This window comes from Echiichthys vipera, assembly GCF_963691815.1.
Source record: "Echiichthys vipera genome assembly, chromosome: 16".
In the NCBI taxonomy this organism is placed as follows: domain Eukaryota; kingdom Metazoa; phylum Chordata; class Actinopteri; order Perciformes; family Trachinidae; genus Echiichthys; species Echiichthys vipera.
In genome coordinates, this window is record NC_139841.1 from 7208042 (window position 1) to 7229302 (window position 21261).

Below are 21261 nucleotides of genomic sequence, written 5' to 3' on the forward strand. Positions count from 1 at the left end.
GGATTAAAAGAAAACCCTTCAAATGGTTCAAATTTGAACTGAAACCAGTCTTTTGTCTGATTTTAAATTTTTTTTTTAAATCTTGCAAACTAAAGTTTTAAATGCAGGTTGTTACAGAATCAGAGAAAAAGGAGGATTTGAAAAGCACCATTGCATGTTTTCCACACACATTCAGAATCAGCTACCAGGGACCACCACAGTCCCAGACGCTGACTATAGCAGGACACTGACCCTCCTCTGTGCTCCTCCTCATCTCCAGGTTCCGGGTGGAGTGTCTCCTTCCACCTCAGAGATGAACCTGTATGGCTTCAACAGTCGCAGCACCAGTCCGGTGGGCATTGGCACGCCCACCGTCATCTCCCCCCGCCCCAGATTCTCCGCCTACGACACTCTAGTGAAGAGGAGGACCGAGGGCAACAACACTACAACGTACAACACTACAACGTACAACACAACAGTACGTTTTCACACACACTCAGATAACACACCCACTACTGTCCTGTCCACACTATATAATGTTTAAATATCTATATTTTAAGGTGGCACCCACCCACTACAGCATGCGTTCTGCCACTCTGGGGGCGCCCAATAAAAAAGACTTCATAGAAGAGTTGACCAAGCAAACGGAAAACATCCAGAAGGTAGGCCTCTCCTGATTCTTTTTGGGATTCACGACACCCAAAAAGTATACAACACACGTAGTTCTGCTGCAAGAACGTGGTTTGTTTGTTTGTAGTAACAAAAAAAATATGATGGTGCGTTTGTGTGTTCTCTCCAGCGTAACCAGTTCCTGGAGGCAGAGAGTGTGGAGATGGAGAAGGAGAGGAACCAGATAAGGTCAGACATGATGTTGTTTTTCTTTCTTTCTTCGGATTTTCCATTTTTGCTTGCTTTCTTTTTCTTTGGCTCTTTTTTTGCTCCCCCCTAGCTCTCATGATATCTTTCTTATGAGACTGTCTTCGAAGATAAACATAAGCAAGCCAAGCCGAGATGAATTGGACCTTAAAACATTTGATTCAATGCAAAAACACATTTGGAAAACAAAAGAGAAGGTTTCAAGACTGTGTACATAAACGACCATAGAGTTCAGGAAACAGCGAGCTCCACCAATCAGAGACATCGCTGTACGTTTAGGATTGTGGGTTGTGTAGTACTACTCCATAAGATTGCCAATAATAGACTCTTTCCTTATTGAATGTAGTTCTAATTTTTTATAGTCACGTTTAATACCAAAGCGTCAAATAATGAAGTGCTTGCAGTTAGAGGTGAGCCCTGCCGACTGTCTTCCCTTCGGCCACTTTTATGCTTTTTTTGGTGTTTATTTTGGAGGTTCAAACTAATGTTAGCATGTTGCGCTAACTTGGCTAGATCCATACGGACGGTGTATTCAGCTGCTGAGGAAAGTGATTCCATAAACCGTATGCGGCACAACATTTCCCGGTACGGAGCATAAACTGTTGACCAATCACAGCAGAGCAGACCAACCGACCATTCAGAGCACACTGGGCTGTTCTTCGGGGGGGGGGGGGGGGGGGGGGGTCGCAGCAGCTCAGACAGAGCCTGCCACACAGAGGTGCTGCATGGGTGCTGCAGCAATGGACAATATGAGAAATACAATGTGTTTTTTAAAGATCAAAGCATGTAAACCTATTGTAGCTGACCCTAAAAATTCAAATATGAGCCTGAAAAGTAGCATACTAGGGCCCAGACTAATACACATTTGTGATAAGTCTGGTGATGACAGGCTAGAAATATGCAAGTTCAGTTAAGGAAAAACGACATCGGAACATCGTTTTTTTTCTAGTTGTTAGTTTAATCTTAAACTCCTCTCATTCCTTGGTTTCCCTCCTCTCTGTCGTCTCAGTGTAAACCTTGAGTGTTTGACACATTGCAGTTTTATTGCTGTCTCCTTGTGAAGGTTTGAGATGCGCGGCCTGCTGGTGAACAACGAGGACCTCCTGAGGACCAACACTCAGCTGGCCAACGAGATGAAGAGGATGAGAGAGCAGATGATAGAGATAGAAAGAGAGAAGCAATCCTTCGGCGACAGATGCAGAGAGATGGAGGTGTGAGCGGATGAATGAATGGAATGATACTGCAGTTATCCATGGGTTTAGGGTCATGACTGACACTTTTCTTGTACTGTGCAGTTTGAGGTGAAGGAGGCCCGGGCCATTATGGTGGAGGCCAACACTCAGGAGTACGCCTTCAATTTCCTCCAGCAGTCCCTCAAAAACAAGATCCAAGATGCTGAGGTACACAGAATTAAGAACTGTCTCAACCCATGGGGGGGGAATCAATCCTTCTGTTTATCAAATCTCATAGAGCGTTGGGTAGTATGCCTACAATTCATAATTTACTAACAAGTTTTGACAAGACAGTGATAAAAAAAGACAATAAGGTGACCTAAAAATGAAGAACCTACATGTTACTTTTGTTATTTTTCTCAATAGGCGTGTTTCCATTAGGGTAAAATGTGGCTGCTAGGAAAGTTTCAGGTCACGCTTTCTTAAATGGCCGCTCACTCACCGTGTTTCCATCACCAAAAAACGCCTGAGAGAGATTTACGAGACGGTGACGCAACGCTCTGAATGGGTTACGATCACCAGTGATCAGCTGATCAGTGATGCAGTAGCGCGCCGCTCTTTTTTAATAGAATAGTTGTATATACAGAATAGTTGTAGTTTGATTTAACGTGGCCTGTATGATTCACAACGTCAACTTAAGTAGTAAGTAACATGAAAGAAAACACTCCACCTTAAAGATTCTGGGCGCCCTAAAAGTGTTTGTTGGCAGACAGAGACAGAGGGAGCATGCAGCTAAGGACCACAGGTCAAAATCCAACCTGGCCGCAAGCCCGTGCAACAGATGTGTGTGCACAGATCATTTTCTGTGCTGCGTTCTACTACACCACTGGATAAAAGTGTCTACTCTACTTTGCAATGTTTATGTGGCATTTGTACTATCACACGTCACATCCCGCTGAGAGCTACATCCAATCAGCAACCAGGCTTCTCTCTGTTGGACATTCTAACTTTACCTGGTGCATTGGCAAGAAAGCCAAAAGGCCTCTCAAAAAAGATGGAGGTGTAACATTCCCTTCTGTCCATTTTTAAAAGTTTTTAAATAGATTCCCTTACTTCGAGGTTAGGGCTGAGCATCAGTACTTGGTAACAAAATAACTCAGTGCCGAGTATCAAAACTTCTCCAGTCAAAATATATCTGCATTCCATCATTTTTGTACCTAGATCTAGAAAAAAAGACTATTTGTATGGAATTCTCACAGCCAGTCACCACAAGCATTCTTTGATTAGATGTGACGTGGGATTGGCCGACTACTCCAGCAGCTACAATGCAGTCTGTGGTGTCGTGAGTCGAGCGCATTGTATTTGACGGATTTGGCAGTTCAGGGTCAACACATTGCCAGTCAGGTTTGATTCGTCAGCATGGGAATGCACTAGTGAATGTGGACTGCTTTCAAAGCTCTTCTTTAATGGTTGGCAGCTGAGACATGAGAGTTGTCTGACCACATCACACATGTTGTATGAGGAAGCCGAGCTCTGAACTGTGTCTGTGTTGTGTTCAGGAGAGCCTGGACAAGCAGACGCAGCACGCTCAGACTCTGTCTGAGAAACTGTGGCTGGCAGAGAGACAGCTGGAAGAGCTTGAGGTGGACAAAGACACCAGAGACAAGAGGACATCCGAGCTCAACAGCACCATCCTCAGACTGGAGACAGAGGTACAGAGACAGAGAGACTTCCATTTTACCTTTACAGCAAAGTCACTTTAAACCTATGTGAATATTCAGAAAGATGAGCAGAGACAACAGTCTCTATTTTTCTGAAATCTGTGCTATAATACATCTTTCTTTTCACTAACTTTACTTGTTAAAGTCAATGTAAACACAGATAAAAGAAACAATGTGCAATTTCCCTTTTTCAAAATGAGAATAAAAGAATGTCAGACCAAAGTTATCCTAATCCAGTGTGTGTTTCCAGCTGGGCGAGTCCCTGCAGGTGTCCACGCAGGCTAAAGCCGAGATGAACCTGCAGCAGAAGCTGCGTAATGACAGCCAGCTGAGGATGGAGGAGCTTGAGGAGACTCTGCTGGAGAAGGAGCAGGAGCTGCAGAAACTGCAAACCTTGGTCGGCAGACTGCAGGGCGAGGTATGCTCACTCGTCCAATACTAAACAAAGTAAAATGAGAACACCTTTGGTATGAATGCAGCCTCAGGATCTGTGTGTTTGTGTGTGTGTGTGTGTGTGTGTGTGTGTGTGTGTGTGTGTGTGTGTGTGTGTGTGTGTGTGTGTGTGTGTGTGTGTGTGTGTGTGTGTGTGTGTGTGTGTGTGTGTGTGTGTGTGTGTGTGTGTGTGTGTGTGTGTGTGTGTGTGTGTGTGTGTGTGTGTGTGTGTGTGTGTGTAGGTCTCTGGTAAGTTGATTGATAAGGAGCGGACACTGGAGGAGGAGATCCAGCTGAGAGAGAGGATACAGCTGCAGTGTAAGCAAGCAGAGAGGTCGGTCGAAGACCTCCGCATGGAGCTGCAGAGCACCAACCAGGCCAAAGATGAACTTGCTAAACAAGTCAAAATGGCTCAGGTACTGTTTTACACCATTTCATAGTCTATGTGTCAATGGCAAGGCGTTTATATCTTATTTTATGCGTCACATTGGTATCAGATTTAAAGGATAAGGCTGGTGTAATTGTTAGCAAATCCCATGAAAAGACTTTCTGACTACCATCGGTTTGAGGCCGTCAACTTATGTCGTGAAAGGTTATATTTTTTTTGCGCACATGATAATGATAATATCTTGTGTGCACAAGGTCTTCTGGGGCTCCATAGTCAGCCCATAGGTTCCTAATGAAGACTTAAGTCTTTATTTTCTTTTTTTTAAAGCATCATCAATTTCTTTAAACAGCCAATCTGTAGTTTTTGATCAAAATTGAGACTCTCCTCCCCCCAAAAACGTCACCATAGGTTATTTTGTTGTGGCGGTGACCTCTAGTGGCCATAGTAATGATGAGGAAGGAAATGGAGGAAGTCAATCAACCTTATACAAATATGTGTAGGGAGGAAGACGAGGCCGCGTCCTGTGTGAAACCAAAAGTTGACCTTGACTTAAAGTTAAAGCCGCAGTAGGTGACTTTCATACAAATACATGTTTTGGCACATTTGCATACGTATGCGCTCCTGATGGCATCTGCAAGATTCCACTGCACTCGACCCCAAATAACCAGAGTCCAGGAGTCTCTGATACAGTTTCAATAACTGCTCATGAACACAGATCAAACTATGAAATTGGGCAGTGCTGATCAAATGTGAATCAATATTCTGTTACTGTATTGAAGTGAAGTATTAAAGTGTTTTCAGAAAGACATTTCAGTGTACTGTTTAGCTGTAAAATGAGGAAGTTTGTCTTGCCAGTGGGCGGTGCTTGGTTTTGGCACGACATGGTCACACACTTTCTCATTTTCAGTTACCCACTTCTGCCTTAGTAGTTAGTTAATATAGTTATGTTACATAATTACCTTAAGTTACCTAACAAGTATACTTATTTTTAACTATGATCTTTCCCTAAACCTAACCAAGTAGTTGTGTTGCCTAAACCTCACCAAACTGCGACCGTTAAATAATGTATTGTGTGTTTGAAACTATGAGTATCACGCTCCTGTGGGTCAGATTTGAGGACTGGAAGGGATAGAATTTTGCATTTATTAGGAACTATTTTCATCAGTTGATGAATCCACATTTGGTGCTCTAGTGAGTATTTTGAGCAGCAGGATGGTGTTTGTGGGATTGAGTCAACATAAACTACAGTGTGTGAACATGTCATAGTGCAGCAGTGAGGCTCACTGATGTGTTTTTAAACTTTTTTTGGACAAATATGGAGCTCTATGGATCAGAGGAAGACGATATATCAGGCTTTGATACATTGATGATACTCACTGATGTTGCATTCAGTGTCTTGGGTCTTTTCATGTGTATTGTTGACTTTGAAAATACAGAATATCCTTAGGCCTTTCCTTTAAGTACATTAAATGTATATCTCAGCTACTTTATGAGGAGCATCAACACAAACATATATAATAATACCAACCTGTATGGGATTTCAGACTGACAAAGCAGACAGGGGCAAAAAATATATAATTACAGAAGACATTGTAATTGTAATCTTTTATTTGGGATGAATTTAAAAAAAAAAAGCTAATCTCATTTTATTTCCTGAATGTTTTTATACTTCTTTCCATGTGCGGATCAAACAGCATCCACAGTGTGTTTGCATACATACCCTAACGATTCCAACAGAGATGTCCACTTGAATTAATCAGTCATGCAAACCATCAGAGTTAGGGGTTAATGGGGTATTAATTATGCAAATCCTGTTTAGCAATCAGCGTGCTAATTCCATAATCCCAAATATTCATCATGTCTCTATTTCTGAAGATACTTAATCTGTGCCATTTCTAAATTTCCTGAACGTGTTATGCTGATGAGACAACAGACAGCTGACCTCAGATCAGAAGCTGCCTGAAAAGAAAAAACAAAGTTGAGTTGACTTGTTTGGAAGGTGACTTATTATCTTTGAACTCTTACAGGAGAAGATGATCGACATGGAGAGTGATCTGGAGGAGCTGCATGACAGCGAGCTGAGATGGGCCTCCAAACACAAGAGAGCTATCGAACAGGTACACAGGCAGAAACAGGAAATAGTCTGTCCGTTATTCAACTTCCTTTTTATCGATTGGACTTGACTTGACTGCTTATTAAGAGGTGTGTGTGTGTGTGTGTGTGTGTGTGTGTGTGTGTGTGTGTGTGTGTGTGTGTGTGTGTGTGTGTGTGTGTGTGTGTGTGTGTGTGTGTGTGTGTGTGTGTGTGTGTGTGTGTGTGTGTGTGTGTGTGTGTGTGTGTGTGTGTGTGTGTGTGTGTGTGTGTGTGTGTCTGGCAGACTGAGCAGCTGCAGCTGAAGTTGATTCAGGAGAAAGATCTGAACGACCAGCTGGAAATTGAGAAGACCTCCCTGGACAGACAGGTACTGTGTGTGTGTGTGCGTGACTCCCGCCTCTTCCGCTACGTAGACAAAATGGCAGCGATTGAGTGCGTTGAGTGTCCATCAGTCTACACTCAACGGTTTGGCTGTTTGAGTCTGGACTGGATTTTACCGACTTACGGAGCAATTCCACCCTCAAAAAAGCCAGTTTGAGGGTGGAAGTGTGCGATTTGGAACACATCATGTGAACCTAACCTGCTCACATATCCAAGTGTTTACAGTGCACATTACACATAATTACACATAAATGTAGATGTCAGAAACAAAATCCTGGGACTATCTAATGTTATCACTTTTATGCACTATTGGTCATTGGTCATTGGCCTCATGTTCAAATATTCAATACATCTCTGAATAAAACCTCCATCTGTATGTCCTTTATTATTAACTCTGTGACTCTGCAGACAGCTGTCAGTTTGTTAAAGCACTTCCACCAAAACGTTTAGTCATTGTGTGTAATGAAGCTTTAGACACGAGGATCCATTAATAATTGTTCTGTCACTTGTGATGTGATCAGGTACAGCTTCATGTTCATATTTCTGAGTGAGCAGGATCCTGGTGTGTAGTGTAGTGTAAATAAATATCTAAGATTTAAATTAACCTACAGATTGTGATCATACAATTATATTTTTATTTTTATTTTATATATATATTTTTTTAATCTTCAACTATATTTTTTAAATGATGAGTTCATAGAGAACACAGAATAAAACATAATTGTGTTAACTTATTGACACTTTCTCCTCTCTGACTCTGGCTTTTTTCTTTGAAGATAAATGTGCACAGTCTGCATACATGCATTAATATCTCTACATCCACTCTATTAAAATGGTGGCTCTGCCTTTTATTTACCTGTTGCCATGGTAAATCCTAGGATCTCTCTAGGAGTAGGCTCAACCTACTCAGAGTTGATTCGGCTCTGATCAGCGGTTCTGGTAAGGAAAACTCTGAGTTTCTCATCTCAGGATAGATCAACTCAGAGTTGAGGATCAGACTCAGCGTTTTTTGATCCTTCTTTCTGAAACAGAACCTAGAGGTGATGCTTGTGATCTCTAATAAACATCTCTCTCTGTGTGTGGGTCTGTAGCTGCGTGAGCTGCGTCTGGAGGTGGAGGAGCTTCACAGCTCCAGAGTTCAGGAGGATGTCATCTCCAGGGCGGAGAGCAGAGTCAAAGAGCTGGAGAACACTCTGAGGACCGAGGAGAGGTCAGTCACATTACTCTATATACTCTCTCTCTACCCGTTATAATAACACGCTCAGCAGTGTATCAGACAGGCAGAAATAGTCATGGAAGAAGAGGCACCTTGTATGGTAATATTATGGGAGGATAGTCACTGTGTGCTCCCCGTGTTTCACTCATTTTTTAATCAGGAACTACTTAAACACACAGAGTAGGACACACACTCAACACACTTTCAAAGTACATTTACCTTTTCTGAAAAAAATTCACATGTTGCTGTACAATAACATGACTCCGCCAGATGGATTGATTCTCATTGTCTCAGCATATCTATCTGGGTACTTTGGTTTGGAGATCATAGCTGTGCTCAACTCATCCGTGGAAGCCTCCATGTTGTTTACAATGAACAGTCTCTTCTCGTTTCGTCTCACTTAAATCCACCTCAAAACCAACGCTGATCGATTCGGTTGCATGGCAAACTTCTCCAAATTTTCTCCGCCGCACATTACCAGACAGATCTGTGAGTATAATACATAGAGCTCGCAAGATCATGATGGTCTCACGAGGCTAGCTGCGCATACCATGGTGACCGAATGAATGACAAATTCAAAAGCTAATCTACTTTAAAGCCAATGTATCTGCTGCACATAAACAGCAGATACATTGGATTTAACATAGATTAGCTTTTGAATTTGTTAATGTTAAAATGACATATGTGCTGTCAGAACACACTGTGGTTGTGCACCAGAGTTAGTTTAAAGTGGATTAGAAAGCAAATCTACTGCTGTTCATACAGTACCTTCTGAACAGCTCAACATTCAAACAATTATTTTGTTGGAATTCAACAACTCCATCTGACATGTGTTCACTAGTATAACCTCATCAAGGCAAACCAAAAGGCTAATTGGACTTGTACACTTCCTAATATTTGCCTTGGATTTGAATTAGTAAGAAAGTGACGTTACCTAGTGGTTAAACATGAAGACACACATGTTTATTTCTGCAGGAGTACAAAAATGACTGTGTTTTTGCAGGTTTAAGCTCCATAACTAGAATTATATTTAGATATTTTAATATCTTATAGTTATCTTCAAATGCAAGCTGTTTCCAGACAGCCGTCAGTTTCCACTTAGTCTGGTTTAGCAGATGTACAGCGCAGGGATAAAGTCTGACAGGCCCCTTCTGCTACCTCCATTACCTGTTTTGCAAGTGCACCAGCAACTCAGTGCTGTCAGAGACGACTATGATTGGTTTAAAGAAATACAAACAAGCCGGAACACCAGAATGATAAGCCGGTGTAGCCAGACCATACTGCAGCACCTACACAGTGCTGTAGAGATGTATGATGAAGTTGATGAAGTGGGTCTTTCTGGAGTGTAACATTGTTAAGTGTGATAGATTACTCCCCTCAAGCAAGTTTAAAAGTGTGTTTACTGACAGACGTGTGGTTTTTAAACAGTTCAATAATGCAGAGAATGTGTTTTGTGCAGGAGCAAGTCTGTCCTGACAAACACCATCAGCAAACTGGAGAGGAGGATCAACGAGCTGAGCGATCAGATGGAGGAGGAACACAGGATAGCTAATGAGCAGAAGGACCTGGTAAAACACACACACACAAGGCTGACTGGCTTGTTCCTGTACTAATATGTGTTTAAACTATTTGAACTTTTATTTAAGCAGCTAAAAGCTTTATTGAAATAAAAAAAAAAAAAATATATATATATATATATATATATATATATATATATATATAGGCAACTCGGCAAACCGTGTGTGTGTTTTCGCCATATAGTGTTACTTTTCTACTTTTACCTGTACTTTTTATGCAGCATTAATTTTTTCAAAGATGTCTAGGAAGAACCTGTGCAACTCTCTGCTGCTCCAACAGCAGTGGGAAACTTCAAATTTGTAAAAAAAAAACCAACTAAAATGAACTACGCAAACCTTTACCTCAAGAAGAGTGAGGTACCTCATGAACCCCTGTCTGGGTTTTGGTTCACACTCATCAATCTCACAATGAACAATATGCGGCTGCCTAGCTTCAATCAGTGGAAAGTAATGTCAGCTAAGCTAACACTGCTTAGCTAGCTTACGTTAGACGTTTCTATCAAGGCTGCTGCGGTCACACACAGTAAATTAACTCAATGTGGTGTAAATGTGAAATATAACTTAAGTTGCTCTACCTAGGGCAACCTGATGACCACAATGTAAACGTCAAGGAGCTGAGTTAATTAGTAATGGAGGTAAATAATCACAAGGTTGTAGAAAAGGTTCACTTATAATGAAAGCTCCCATTCAATCACGTGCATACTGGAGGGTGATGCCACCACAGCAATGGCGACTTGTTCACTTACGGTACTTTGCCGGATTCGTCTATATGTATAGTGTTCGAGTGGCAGCAGTAACGCTGACTTAAGGACGTAACACCATAACATCACTTGTTATACTTGTAATCAAAGTTTATATTTTGAACAAAATAGAAGTCTTTATCAGAGCCACAGGAAGAAAACTGAGGTGTTGTTTTCTCATAGTTGTTGACATATTTGTCCAAACTAAGTGTGGCTCTGTGATTGGTCCTCCAGATGACCCAGAGGATACGCTCTCTGAAGCGTCAGCTGAATGAGGCAGAGGAGGAGGCGAGCAGGAAGGACGCGCAGTACCGCCACACCCAGAGAGAGCTGGCGGAGGAGAGGGAGACGAGCGGCCGGCTGCAGAGGCAGCTGCTGGACCAACACCTGCAGACAAAGTACATACTCTATATACACGCATGCACACACATGCACACGCGTGCACACGCACGCACGCACACACACACACACGCACACACACACACACACACACACACACACACACACACACACACACACACACACACACACACACACACACACACACACACACACACACACACACACACACACACACACACACACACACACACTCACACTCACACACACTCTCACGGAAAGATCAGAAATTTAAGCAAGAGACTCACCTTTAAATGTAAAAGTAGATTTTCTTTAAATGGCGTATCATGTGGTAACATGGTGTGATCACAGACTGTATAAAAAAATGGATGTAGCCTCTACTCCTATGGGAGTCTCCATCTTGTCAGATTTTGAATCCGCCTCATTTCCTCTTACCAAAAAAGGGCATGTATGTGAGGGAGGGAGATACGTCTATCTGGCTGACATTTAGGAGAAGTGAGGGCCAGCTAATTATTCATAAACTTTAACCTCCAATAAAATAAAAACTAGCCTGGTACAAAAAAATCCAGCCCCCTCAGTGTTGTCATGGAGATATGACCTAAACATACAGACTGGAATGTTTTTTTTTCCCAGACCTTAAACAGGTTTAATGATGCTGTGAAAACGGCCTGTTTAACATGGGGGTCAATGAGAAACTGCTCTACTATGAAACCTGCCCCTAGTGGTCATTCTGTGAACTGTACTTTTTGGCACTTCTTAATTGGATCAACCAGAAAATCACTGTGGGTGGGGCTGTAGTGTGAAGCACCAGTAGGGTTGCTATGGTAACCAGTGGTTGAACTGTTGTTTAAATGTCCAAACAATAGACTGGATATAAAGATGGATGGCCTGACAGGTACCTACAGTGAAGCCAAAACATCTGGACATCCCCCTGGTGGCTGGCTGCAGTATAGGTCATAGACCCCACCCCTTTCCATGTTAGCAGATGGGCTCTAAATGACCGGATGGCGAAGCCCATATCCAGGATATTTTGGTTTCACTTTTGACACCTGCCAACCAATGTAACATTTTAATAGCCATGGCATGAAGAAACATCTTGATTAGTTTCCTCTACAGGAAAGCAACAAATACGTGTCCAATCTGTCACAGATCCATAATAATCATCACAATATAAACCACCCTGTCTCTCTTACAGGCGTAAGGAGACTCTGACCATCCGTCAGACTCTGGATAACCTGAGGCTGGACCTGAGTGTCGACGACGAAGAAGAGGACGATCAGCCGCTGCAGGAACAACCAAACAGTGTCACCAAAGTTTAAACACTCACCCTCTACACACTCTACTTCACACACTTCCACCACTTCATTACAGGAAAAGACAGGAGGCGTCTGCAGAAGACTAAATCCGTTCTTCCAAAAGTCCACCAGGATCTTTTCACCACTGTTGTGTTATGTTAAATGCTGATTGACACTGTGTTTACAGAATAAAGAGAAAGTTACTAATTTTCCTTAAAATAGCTTTTTCATATATATTTAATTGTTAGCCATCTTGTAAACACATTTGAGATGTTTGCATATTAGCTAACCTCCTGTTCACTGCAACAACAACAAAAAACTTGCAATGAATTGAAATTAATGGAAGTGTACCAATTGAACTGTGTGTATTATCAAATTCCATAGTTGTTAGCACCCTCTCCTGGTTACCATCAGGAGTCACAACCATCAACCTAAACGGGATAAAGAGAAGCTCCTGGTGGACTTCCAGCCTAACTGTCAGTGTGACAGACAAGTCAAAACACCTTTCAACAATCAGGTCAAGTGCTTCTTTTGACATGTTAAAACTTACCTTTCCTTCTTTTCTATTACATAGAATGTCAAATAGAATCATTGTCTGCTTGTGTGCCAAAGGAAATCAATGTACAGGAGCTTGGGGCAGAGAGACGCTGACATACAGAAAGGGTTTCATTAAGTTGCCTTTTAATGTGTCCTTATAGTTGCTGTTAAAATGAACTTTGAACAGCCTGAAGTACATTTTGGCATGTACATGTTTTTACATCATCCAGTTGCACAAAAGCATTATGAACAGACCTTTAACTCTAACAGACTTCAGTTTGATATTGTTTGGAATGGGACTCATTTTAATCCGTTTTTCTATTTTTAGAAGAGAAAAGAATCACTGCTTCCTCATACATCTGATTTTGCAGCATTTTTTTATTTTTATTGGTGGAGCTTTGCTGACAGTTCTTTCATTAGGAGGGATTTTCCCAGATGGAGGCTGTTTAGTTTACCAGATGTAAAATTCATCCGCAGTATTTGAAAATGTTTCACGTTGGTTATTGTTGATATACAACTTGGTGTAACTGCGGAGGAGGGATCTGTTTTTGATTTACACACAGAAACAATTAAAAGATTATTTATATTTTTGTTTATGTTCTTTTTTTGATTAGAAGATTATTGAATTGTCTGTATTTGCAATTGCTTGTGGGGCCAAAAAAATTATTTTGGAATGAAATGTATGATTTTAGAGTTCAGTTTCAGGTATTTTAGGGGGTTTGCTGCTGTATTGATGTAAATGCCTCTCACATGCAGTATCTGTTCATGAGATAAGACTTAAGGGATAAGATTTTCAGTGTCAGAAAAGAAGACAAAAAGAAAAAAAGCTCACTTTACACTTGGCGTTAATCTGCATCTTTGTTAATTGTATTTGATCTAAATGAACGTTTTAGCTCAGGCAGAAAAAAACCTAAATTGAATAGATTGTGTTAGAAACAGTTTATATGCTATGTGGTTTTCTATGTTAAATATTCTGTATACTCTTATTTTGGAGGTGCACAGAGAGAGAGAAACATGGCTGGGTTGTAAAATCCAAATCATCATTGGAAAATCAACTGGTTTCATTCTTAAATTAAATTCACTTATCAGTTAACCAAGGCCAAAATGTGCATCAGTATTTTAAAGTGTAATTCCGGCGCAACATGATCCCATGGTCATTTTGGGCACTTACATACACCAAATAAACCATTATCCATTAACTTGTATGAACTATTGACGGAGAAATATGGGGGAGTCACTAACAGTTGCTAACAGCCGGAGGTGGCTAACGTTGATTAGCTTGGGGCAGTACGGTGAAGGAATTAAAACAGCTTTTTTAACCACTCATACTGCTCAAAATAACACCAAACCTCTGCAGTAGCATGATAAAAGTCCCTACACAGAAAACAAAGCTCCATCAGTGTAGTTAGCGAACTGGCCTCGGTAACAGCTCCTCTCATAGTAAAGTCCATTCAAGTCGATTACCAAAGACAATCCAAAAGGAAGGAGCCCATTGGTGCTTTGTTTTCTGTGTAAGGACTCTTCTCATGCTGCTGCAGAGGTTTGGTGTTATTTTGAGCAGTATTAGTGGTTAAAAAAGACACTTTAATGCCTTCAATGTACTGCCCAAAGCTAATCAGTGTTAGCCACCTCCGGCTGTTAGTAACTCTACCAGATTTCTCTGTTTATAGTTCATACACAAAAAAATCTTTCACAATGGCCTAATTGATGTGTGCAAGTGACAAAAAAGACCATGGGATGATTTTTCGCGGGATTTAAACTTTAAGTTGAAAGAACACTCACTTCCTCCTGCTGATTCAGTTGAGTAGGGATGGGCAATTGAGGCCCCTTGAGCCCACTAAATGGAGCTCTTGATTTAAAGAAAAAGGCTAAATTAATTAAAATTCAGTGTGCTTTCAACCCATTGTTGAACACAGAGCAACATCTAGTGGGCTTAGAAAATATAGAAAATGCTTCATACAGCTTCATGAAGCCTGATTTGCCCATCACTAGCTGTGAGTAAATTGAACCCAGCCCTGTTCAGTCCTTTGCATGTTCCCTGCTGGAAGGACCTCTGTCATATTCAGATACAGTTTGGATTCTCTGTTATGTTTACATTTGTTGGTAGAGTGTGCTTTTTTTTTTTTTAAACCAGGATATAATGTAGATCACATGGAAGAGTTTCATATTTCAGCCGTTCGGAATGTGTGATTTTTTGGTTTATCATTCTCATAACAAACAGTGACGGTGTCTCCAGATATGTAAAAAGAAATAGAATTCAATGACCTATTTTTGTAACTACACTTCACATTCTACTGGTTCTGCTGTTCTCGGGTATTTATTTTTCACATTCTCTCTTTTGGTGAGAAGTTTCTTAGTAAAAGAAATGCAAATAAATTCTTCTCCACTGTGAATTCTGGATATCCTTTGTGTGTGTGTGTGTGTGTGTGTGTGTGTGTGTGTGTGAGAGTGTGAGAGAGTCTGTCTGTCTGTCTGTCTGTCTGTCTGTCTGTCTGTCTGTCTGTCTGTCTGTCTGTCTGTCTGTGTGTGTGTGTGTGTGTGTGTGTGTGTGTGTGTGTGTGTGTGTGTGTGTGTGTGAAGAAATATCAGTACAGTACAGTACCATACCAATACCATTAGTATTTCACACAGCTATTTTGCCTTTGTTTTGGATTTTTCTCTAGTCAGATAATTGGCTAAATGAATGGAAGTCAATGGCTGCTTGGAACAGTAGAAAAAAAGTATAGCTATGTATAGAGATATAGTTAGAAAATTATTTGTAGTTAAGGAGTGAAAACATACTAGTATAGTCCTTTAAATGTCATGTCATATATGCGAGTGGAAATGGTTTTTAACTGAAAATGACAGCTCATTTTGTGACTTAACTGTAATCATCATGGTGTCCATGATTCTTACTACAACCAGTGTAAACACACAAGGCCGGGGATTCCAGATTTGACTGTGAAAGGAACACAGTGATATTTCTGAACATGGTGTTCCCAATAAAACTTCATTTAACCAACTGTGTCCACACACACAACAACAAATACAACAGATTCCAAAGTTATAATAGTACTAAGTCATCTTTATTCAGCTGTCAGATCTCACAATGCCTGGATAAATTTACTGCAAAGTCAATCAATCATCATCTATAACAAATGCGCTGGCTAGATACAATGCAAACATCTGACTCTACAAAGGTACTCATCAAAACATATATGTTCAGTTTATAACACTTTCAAAACCAAGACATCTTTTTTTACATTTTACAACTGTCATGAGCAAATATATCTTGATATGTTTTTTTACGTCATGTCAAAAACAACAGAAGTATTAAATTCACACTTCATGAAATGTGACAAAAGAAGCCGACCTAATCTTTTATTGTAACTTTGTAAATTTCTTTTTTTTAAAGTATATTCCCAATACTTTCCATTTGTTTGATCACGCATTCAGTAGGCGTCAGATGGCTGGGGGGCGCCTCAGAGTTTGATAAAAGTCTGATAGTCATTGCCACAGCAGGACGTTCCTGTCCTGAAGGTGCGGTGAATTGATTGGTTCTTTTTTTTCTGAGGGCAGCAATTTTTGCTGCCATGTTATGCTTCAGAAAAACTTCACTGCAACAGCGTATTAGAGCCACTGCCAAAAAATACAACTACAGAGCCAAGAGGGGTTAATATTCAGGGGAAAGAAACAAGTTGTGTATTTATGAGAAAATAACTTGTATACTCTCTGAGATTAAAGTGGTACATTTACAAATATAAACTCACAAATTTTGGTCCATTTGAGGTTGATCCATATTTGCTCTGTGAAGCAATGTGGCTCCTTGACAAAACTTATTTTATTGACCGTCTAAACTTTACCATTCAAGGTCCATACCTAGCCTTAACCATCTAACCTTAACCATTCAAGGTCCATACCTAACCTTTACCATCTAACCTTAACCATTCAAGGTCCATACCTAATCTTTACCATCTAACCATAACCATATAAGGTCAATGTCTAACTTTAACCATCTAACGCAGGGACTGGAGTCTATCCCAGCTGACACTGGGCGTGAGGCGGTGTACACCCTGGACAGGACTGTTACATTACAATTGTGTGGCTAATCCTTTAAAACATTAGTTGTCCAATGTTTCTTTAAATGCTAAGATATTAGCCCTGGCTATTGTTTTTTTTGTTTTTTTGCAGCATGCAATCTGATAAAGTACACATTAGAAGCAGTGACTCGTGCAGTCACACAGTCGAGCTCCTTTATTCAAGTAGCTACAGTTAGCAGCTAAGCTAGCTATATATTTCCTTTGCCGGCTCCACAGACATCTAGTTCAAATTACATTCACCTCTCTGAGCAGTACAGCCTTTGTCACCATTGAGTTGTCTGAGGTCCCATAATAAGAGGTTATCTTGGTCAAGGTCAAAATGTGTGTGCACAACATACATATCTTGTGCTCAAACTATTTAAAATATGTAATCTTTCAAGACTTGAAAGCTAAAAAAAAATAAAAATGAAAATAAGCATTTTGTTTTGGGATAAAGTTGCAGCAAGCCTTTGTGACCACCTCACCAATACAGAAACGCCACACCGTTACTGCTATCAGACTCTTCTGTAGGGAAATCTCTTAGCTTTTCTGATTGGCATCAAACCGAAACCAAAGCAGACGCTTCTGAAGAAAAAAAAAATACCCCACGGGATAAAACAAACAGAGATTTATTTGCAGCCCTGGCATCAGAAACATTAAACGGATCACAGGTCATTTCATTCTCTTTGTGACAAACATGCTGACGGTGCAACAAACACACACAGGCATCGATACACGCAGTGAAAACTGAAGAAACGTGTACAAACCGCAGGCATCAGAGAGAATTCACACAGAGGATTTCCAAAAATAAAAGCTCTTAGAGGTACTTGGATTGATTAGTTGTTTTGATATATCGGGCACAAAAACATCACAACTTCTGGTCTCTTTTGCCTCTGCTTTGTAATCTATAATTAATAATGCATGAAAATATCCAGTAGCTCACAAAATTTACAGAGGATCAGACAGAAGAGTTAATAACAGGCACATGACTTCAAATAGTGTAAACTTTCAAAGTGAATTCAGAAACCATTTAAGACTTATGGAAGAGATGCTGCAAGAAAACATGATTCAAGGCAAAATGAAATGTGATTAAAGCTGTAGAAAATATGAGCAACATAAGCAGAAAGGCTCAGATGAAAGATGACAAATTGGTTCAGAAGATTGTCACAATAAAGGCATTGGTTAGAGATACTAATTAAGGAAAATGGTCATCCCCGGCGCACTGGAAATCTGGACTTTTGTGTGTCCTTGCTCTATTTGATCTGCGATGTCAGGTTAATTTGATTTGAGTTGATTTTTAAGCCATTTTTAGGTCATTGTTTTAGTTTTACAGCACGTTTAGTGGATGGTTAAGCCTCATCAACCTTCCACACAGGATCGAAACGTCACCACAGAGGAACGATCAAGAAAGATGGCCGTCCGAGAGCCGGGTCTGTTCGACCTCCTGCCTGTTAAAAGAAAAGTTATTGTTTCCACTCTGCACTAGATCGCTGGATATATAGATATTGCAACTTGCAGTTGCTCATGGAGGAATTGTTGGGTCTCTGTCTCTCTCTCTCTATGATTCGGCACTATATGTAAAATTGAATTGACTTCATTAAATGGCCCTAATCAGTGGTCATCAGCCTCGTCACAAGTTAGAAGGGACCTGCTACATCGACTAGCGGGTTCAGAAGGCTGTTATCTATTCACATGATAACGCTCACCAGTAGGACCACTTAGTGACACTTTTAAAATGCTCTGGGAGTCCTTTTGCGAATTCAAACAAAACAAATGTTAGTTAGGTTTACGTTTTAAGGTTTAGGAAAAGTTTGCCGTTGGAGGAGTTTTTTGGTCTTTTAATACTCCCTACCGTTTTCTCTCTTCAAGCTTTGTAATCTTATAGCGACGTGGATGGGGGCTCAGGCTTGCCAATAGAATAGATGATAACAGCCTAAGGAGATAACTAGGAGGTATAGAGGTATAGCCATACCGCCTAATAAGCAACTGATAATGCCCATTCGATTGGCTGATAATGGCTCAATCAACCTCTTTCCAGCAGCAGCAGACTTCTGCAATCAAGCCTTGATAAACCCACTATACACTATTTGACTATAGCACCAAACACACAAAGTTAGCCGCTGACATGTGTGGAATATTTAGCAGCTGAAGCCAGATATTTGTCTCAGGAGGTGGAGACCAAAACAGAGCTAGAAGGAGAGTTAACACTGGAATATGATTAATCACAGGCCCTCAAAAAACAACTTCATAATGTTATGTTTCGGCTCTGCTCGACTTTTTTGGTACCAGTGCTTTCTCTTTTCATTCTCCACTGCGGCTAGTACCCCGTCAGTGTAGGCGGGATTCTCAGCTGATCGCCATAGCACCGCCACGTCGAACTACTCTGATATAGTGCTGGGTGGTAGAAGTTTTAATTTCCCATATGCTTTATTTCATATACCGCTTTACCGGTGCATAGCTAAAAAAGAATCGCTGTAGCTCTTCAATAGACTGCCACATATATGTGACTGTTCTCCGCAAAGAGCACTACGACTGGGACAAGCCGTGAGTGTGTTGACAGAGGGGACCCCTATTACCTGTGTACCATTCTTACTAACAGTTGTGACACAAATTATATTCTTCGTACTCCTGACACTAGAATAAGCCACCATATAAACCTAGAATACAGTCTAGTCATGGAGAGAAAAATACTGTGAAACCGCCAGAATCTTATAGAATACTGTGATACAAAGTTTTGGCAAAAAAAAGTATGACAAAAGTTGAATCCATTTATGGGCAAACAAAACAGCCGTAAGTCTGCACTCAACTGCAGAGCAAACTGCATGTAGTGTGTACAACGTAGTTTTTACAGCAGGCAATTTTTTTATATCTCGGTGAAGTGAGTTAAGAAATTGCAGTCACTATTGACAGTAGCTTGGCTATTTAAAAATGGCAGGTTTGTGCAGAATGTCCTCCTCTGACCAATCAGTGGTCGACAGTGTTTCAACACCAACTTCTAGTATCGCCTGAGCTCTCTTGGAACGTCGTCTAACTTCTAATGTGTAACAAACTGCTTTGTGGAAATACAAGTTTTAAAAAAACAAATGAAAAAAATGCAATTTTGGTTACTGCAACTTTGACGAAGTCTTAAAGATTCAATTCTACTGAAAAAACAACTTTCTTAACTGTAACAGGACACACTTTCATAAAGTTGGAGCAAAGGAAACACACAAAAAAATTGTGTTAAGAGGACTTTACTTAGCTGCTTCTGTAAGTGTTTAGAAATATGTAACCTGTGCATTATAGTTACGTGATTATAAAACCAGCATAAAAGTTAAAATTTAGAGATTTTTTCAACAAAAACTTTAAGCAGATGAAAGGGTATTTTCTGGATCTTTGTAACAATTACACTGCTTAGTAGCTGGGAGAGAATGTTAACAGTGTGAGCCAGCTCAAGTGTCTTTATAGTCAACAAATCAATGTTTTGATATACTAAAATTGAACAATGGTAAATGTTGAATATGGCACTGAGATCAACTGTTGGCAGGCGACTTTGTTTGGCTTTAAAAAAAAGAGCACAAAATAAAAAACAGATTTATCAACGGCAGGATGAGGTTTGAGTTTGTCCAAAAGAAACGCTTGTTTGCGGTGGTTTCCTTTTTTATTTGGCACACTGGTAGATTAAATATACATAGGTGGCAATGATGTGAAGTTAAAGCTCTTTGACACTTTTAACATAAGATTTTTTTTAAAAGTAATTATATTATTATTAAATTAAATATATATAATCTTTAAATTGACCACAACAGCGTTTTGCCATGTATAAGCCAAAGCTCCAGTATACCTAACATTACTTCTGAGCCATTTGGCAGCCCCTGGTTTCAGTACACTTTCAAATCCAACCTGCAGTAATCCTACTAATATGCAGCTGTGAGTTGGGACTGCTGTGTAAAATGCCCCCCTTGGCTCACTGAAGGACAAAAGATTAAGCTGCCAGCAGGTGGCGAGCAGAAAGATAACTTCCCTTCTTTATGGTGCACCTCAACTTGGCTCGAGAGTTTTCATGACGTAAGGCAGATCAAGGTGTTACTTGATGTAAGGAAAACTGTTGAGTTGCACTTAAAAGAAAAGAGATCATCTCGGACTCTAAGCAGATTTTTGACATTTGAATGATTAGTTTTTGTAACTTTGCAGAAGTGGAATTTAGTTTCAATATGCCGTGATTTCACAAGGTTTTCTGCAAAGCCATGGGCTGATTACGAGACGATGGTCAACTGGACAAGAAATGCAAAGGCACCACACACACTTTAAAGTTCTTACGCCTCTTTCTGTAGTTGTTTTGTGTCTCTCTGAGGTTTTAAGCATCTCTATGGTCATTATGAGTCTCTTTGTAGTTGTTTCTTTGTAATCATTTTGTGTCTCTTTTTTGTCATTGTGTGTCTGTTTTCATTTTGAG

The 21261-nt window shown here is 40.4% G+C and overlaps 1 protein-coding gene across 1 annotated transcript in view; it reads left to right on the forward strand.

The window, feature by feature from the left end:
• The window catches only part of LOC310958938 (uncharacterized protein), a gene marked incomplete at its 5' end in the record, with an annotated part of 88534 nt that extends 73383 nt beyond the window's left edge, over positions 1-15151 (forward strand). The window contains 14 exons of the mRNA XM_083930101.1: positions 260-457; positions 540-641; positions 779-837; positions 1919-2066; positions 2151-2255; positions 3587-3739; positions 3999-4166; positions 4423-4596; positions 6596-6685; positions 6946-7029; positions 8135-8253; positions 9719-9827; positions 10811-10974; positions 12132-15151. Coding sequence (XP_083786227.1) covers positions 260-457; positions 540-641; positions 779-837; positions 1919-2066; positions 2151-2255; positions 3587-3739; positions 3999-4166; positions 4423-4596; positions 6596-6685; positions 6946-7029; positions 8135-8253; positions 9719-9827; positions 10811-10974; positions 12132-12255 — 1797 coding nt within the window. The 3' untranslated portion in view covers positions 12256-15151. The remainder of the gene's footprint in view (positions 1-259; positions 458-539; positions 642-778; positions 838-1918; positions 2067-2150; positions 2256-3586; positions 3740-3998; positions 4167-4422; positions 4597-6595; positions 6686-6945; positions 7030-8134; positions 8254-9718; positions 9828-10810; positions 10975-12131) is intronic.
• Positions 15152-21261: the final 6110 nt, after the last annotated feature.